General features: G+C 46.4%; 1 protein-coding gene across 1 annotated transcript; it reads right to left on the reverse strand.

The window, feature by feature from the left end:
- Positions 1-780: 780 nt before the first annotated feature.
- Positions 781-3969, reverse strand: LOC104518808 (nuclear pore complex protein Nup88; the record flags this gene model as incomplete). The annotated part of the gene is made up of 7 exons (XM_010173838.1): positions 781-1011; positions 1395-1513; positions 1884-2010; positions 2356-2436; positions 2669-2734; positions 3234-3359; positions 3811-3969. Coding segments are annotated over 7 exons (742 nt in total), but the record flags the coding sequence as incomplete, so codon positions are not given.
- Positions 3970-4457: the final 488 nt, after the last annotated feature.

Below are 4457 nucleotides of genomic sequence, written 5' to 3' on the forward strand. Positions count from 1 at the left end.
ACACTACACAGGGTGAGGGGATTCTGGATTCTGTTCACGTGGACTGTATCAGGGACGAGGTCGAGCTCTGTATGCATTCCTATACCTGTATAGTCTTAATCTGTACAAAAACCAAGTGTTCTTGCAGCATGTCCAGTAACCGAGTTACCTAACAGGTACTAACAGCTCTCCTTCCCTTACAGCTTTACTGGGGGACCTCTTACCGTGCCACTTCTGTAGCAGTGCAGTACTACGTCTCAAAACTGAGCTTGACCGTGTCACCTTTTCTAAGGGGTGTGGGGAAGGGACAACACTTTTTCTTGTCCATTAAGGTTTGTCTACAGCAGGTAACTTAATTGGCCTTTGAAGGTCAAGGTGGAGGCCAGAGCCATCTTTTGATAAAGGCAAACTGAGTGTTTGGAAGTTAATACTGCATTCCAGTGAACCAAGCCATTGGTGTCCTGTGCAATTGTGGGTGTAGAGTTCTGCTGTCTCCAGGATTCAAGTGTAACCATTTGTTAACTGTATTGAAGGTGTGTCCTTTATGAAGAAAAGTGTTCCCAATTAAAAAAAGCTGCTGAAGTGTGTGGGCTTCTCTGGTCTTTCTACTCTCCCTTCTGCCACAGGCCTCCCCCGCAGCAGTCGCGCCACGGACCGAGGGCAGGAGCCCACAGTAACCCCAGGGAGCAAAACCTCCCCCCACTGCTGAGCCAGCTGTAAGTATTCTGCTGGAACATACTGCAGGGGTAAAATAGCTGCTGCACAGTCTCCCTCCCAGGAGAAAAGCAAAAAAACCCGCAGTGTATAAGGAGTCTTATCAAAAGCATTTTATTTCACAGTCCATCTTTACAAAGTAAGAAGTAAAAGGTGGATTGTTCAACATACAACTGTTAAATATACAAGGGGAGATACCAGGGAGAAGGAGAACTCGTCCAGCCCTTCGGTGTGGGTTCCTTGTCGTGGACACGTTAGAAGTTCACGTGGCTTCTGATGTCGTTGATCTGTTTTACCATTTCCCTTATGTGTTCTCCCCTGGAAGAAAAAGAAATTCAAAAATCAAAAGGCTGCAAAGTCACTTTTGCTCAAAACTAATCAGGATGGAAAATACTTTATATGGCACGAGAGGAGAAGGGGAGCACGGCTGCAAGTCACTTTATTAATTACAGGCTGGATTCACACTGCCAAGAGATCCTTGGGCAAAAGCACTCAGACTAAATCCGCTTTAATAGTGTGAGATGGCGAGTGCTCCTACCAGGAGCTGGCACGTTTTGTGCTTCAGACCATCTCACCAACTCCAGCTGGTGCATCAGTCACCCCTCAGGCTGCACAGAGGTTAAGTGACACCCTAGGAACTGGAATTGCTCGTGTGAGTGCCAGGGCTGGAAGGCTACGGGAGGATCTGAGCTTTAACTTACTCTTCTTTCAGGACGGTTTGGATGCATTTGCTCTGGTAGGCACTGAGGTTGATGCTGGGTTTTCGGGGGCTGGTGCCCTTTTCCATCTTTTTCTGCTGGTATTCCTTTTTCATTTTCACCTAAAAGTCAGGCACAGAAAAGACCCGAGTCAGTGTTGGCACTGCCTGCCACAGTGAAAGCTGCTTCTGGTTCCAGACTGGTGTGTCACACTGCGGTGAAGTGATGCTCTCTGGGTTTAACTCTCCCCCCCCCACAAGGAGCCGAGACCGTTAGTGCTCGGACTGCGGAAGGCATGAACACTTCCTTAGGGTTGATACTGGGTTGCAGAGGGTCTGTCTGTGCAACAAGGGGCAGAAGTTAATTTCTGATGTTGCTGCTATTTAACAACAGTACCAGGTTGCTCTGGCGCAAGAACCATGTTCTATCAGCGCTGTCCTGAGGTGTGAGGTGGTGTCAGTAACCCGCCAGCCAGACGATTCGTTCTCTCACCTGTCTGATAGCGTTGCTCAGGTGCTGCAGCTGGTCCTGTATCGCCTGCAATTCTTTCTTCATATCTTTCTCACTGTCTGATAGAACAGGAAGCTGAGAGTGGAAACTCCGAAGTACTTTCTTCATCCTTCATGTGCAAAGCAAGAAATGTTGCTGAATTAACCTACCTATGAGACCAGTTCTGCTCAGACACCAACAGTCTTGCACGTTTTTGAAAAGCATCTTGTAGGACTCTTAAGTCTCAGGGGCTCAAGACTTGACTTCCCTCTGCCACCCAGTGTTTCTGAACAGCAGCTGCCTCAGTTCGGACCTGAACAGTACTGAAAATCACCACTGAGCCCCATTAAACAGCATCTTCTGGTCTTCTTAACAAACCGGGGTGGCACTTTCTGCCCATCCCTTCTACCACGCTTGCAAACTTCAACACAACAGCAAGTGATCTGTGATGACACCGAGCGTTGTTTGCACTCACCTGTTCATAATGTCTTCTTGCTTCTCTTTGGCTTCCTCATACTTGTCAGCCAAGCGCTCAGCCATTTCCCGCAAACTTTTCCTAGATGCAAGTGAGAAATGGTTAATTAATTTAGATTTACACACAGGACAGTCTGGAAACAGGACAAGGAGCCCAAAAAAGCGAGCTGGAGCAGGGAGTGAACCTACATGCTTCATTGCAGCTGGAAATGCAGTTGCTTCTCCCTTGTTTCACACAACTTTTTTGTGCTTTTTTTGCACAAAGATGCATCATTCCTGATGTTGGACTTGATAAAAGCAGCCGTTACACTCACCTTTCCTCTCGACAGTAAGTGAGATCTTCCAGTTGTTTCTTCTTCTGTCCCCACAGCAGCTTCACTCTTAAAATGAATAGACATAAAATTGCAACAGCAATCCAGGTGCATGAGGAAAATAGGACAGAAATGATTAATGTTCCTGGGAACACGAAGCACTAAAGACACAAAAAAACAGGCAGGGGTGAGAACAAACAATTGTAATTCAAAGAAGCAGAGACTTATTTAATGCAATTTTCTTTTTAGCAGCTTTGTCAGGATTATTGCTGAGGTCAAAGGATATTCTGCCACCCACAGGCAGACTGACACCAGCAGAAGTTCCCTTTTTTTCACTTTCTTTTCCCCTGGGAGCCACTATAGAGCTCGAGTGTTACCTCTGCTTTCCCTGGTAACTCCATTTCCATTTCTGATCTTCCATCAGTCTCCCGTAAGCAGGAGTCACAGAATAATCTGACTCACTGACAAGGGTTAGTCCAGCAGAGGAGGTTTAGTGCTTGGTAGGTAGGGACACTGTTTCACACACACACTGCACAGTAGTTAGTGACGAGGTTCTTTTTCTTCCTACCTTTGCTGAATTTCCTCCTTTGCCAGGTCCTGTTTCAGTATGTATTCCTCTCGGAACACTTGTGTGGCTCTGCTAAGAAGCTGAAGGCATTCTTCAGGAGGAGGAGCAGCATCTTTATCAGCAGACCTTAAGAATATGAGAGATGGGTTTTTGCAAACCTACTCTCAACATGTTCCTTTGAATTACTTTAAATTATTATGGCAAAGGCTCTGCGGGGCTCAGCTGTGGCACTGAGGGACTCACAATCACATCCCTTTGCTATAAACCATTTTTTCTCATGTGAGGAAATCCCAAGGTCTCTGAAGATACCCCATATCCAATGGGACAAGTGATGAGCAACCTCACCAGCTGTGGTCAGCCCTGCTTTGAGCAGGGGACTGGAGCACCGTCATCCCCCTCACACCCTCCATTGTTCCTTGATTCGATACCATACAGGCAGAGGCACAAGTGCGCTGCAGGACCCCACTCCCCCCCCATTATTTCCAGGTCCAACGTAACGAGCTGTTCCAGCAGGAGCTGATGAACACACAGTATTCCTGAGAGTCTTCCTGTCCCCCAGGAAAACATATTTACTTACTTCAGCAGCAAGGGATTGGCAGAACTGCGCTGCAGGATGCTTCGGATATGCTTCTCAAATGAATGCTGTGACTCAGCCAGGATGCGGAGAGGGGAAACGGTCACATCTGTGTCTTCTCTGGTACACAGCAGGGGAGGGGATGCAGGATGGACTGTACTTCTACCAAAGAACATCACATCCGAGAACACAGGTTCAACCAGAAACGTTTAAACTATGTCAGAGCTTCAATGGTGGTTAAAGCAAGGAAAACATATACTGGGGCATTAATGTATGATGGCAGGAGTGTTCAAAGAGAAAATACTTCAATTATGTGGTAAATCCAGCTCTAGATGAGGCTGAAACTGGCAAGAATCACAAATAGCCTTTTACTTAAGGAGAAGGAAGTTCCCTAACAAAGCAAGCGAGCACTTGAACAGCAGAACGACCTGGTTTTGTGCTAGGTCACTGTCCCCAGACGTAATTGCAGGTAATGGGGTTTAAAGGAGCTGTAAGAAAAAACTATTGAAGAACACTGCAGAGATAGTTTAAAAAAAGATAAAAAAATAATAAAAGGTCTGTAGGAGAACCTGACAGTAATACTGGCTCTGCTGAAGGTTCCTGTCACACATTAAACAGTGTTCTCTGCAATAAAGAAACTGCAAATAGTG

Source organism: Antrostomus carolinensis, unplaced genomic scaffold (assembly GCF_000700745.2).
Source record: "Antrostomus carolinensis isolate BGI_N321 unplaced genomic scaffold, ASM70074v2 scaffold55338, whole genome shotgun sequence".
In the NCBI taxonomy this organism is placed as follows: Eukaryota; Metazoa; Chordata; class Aves; order Caprimulgiformes; family Caprimulgidae; genus Antrostomus; species Antrostomus carolinensis.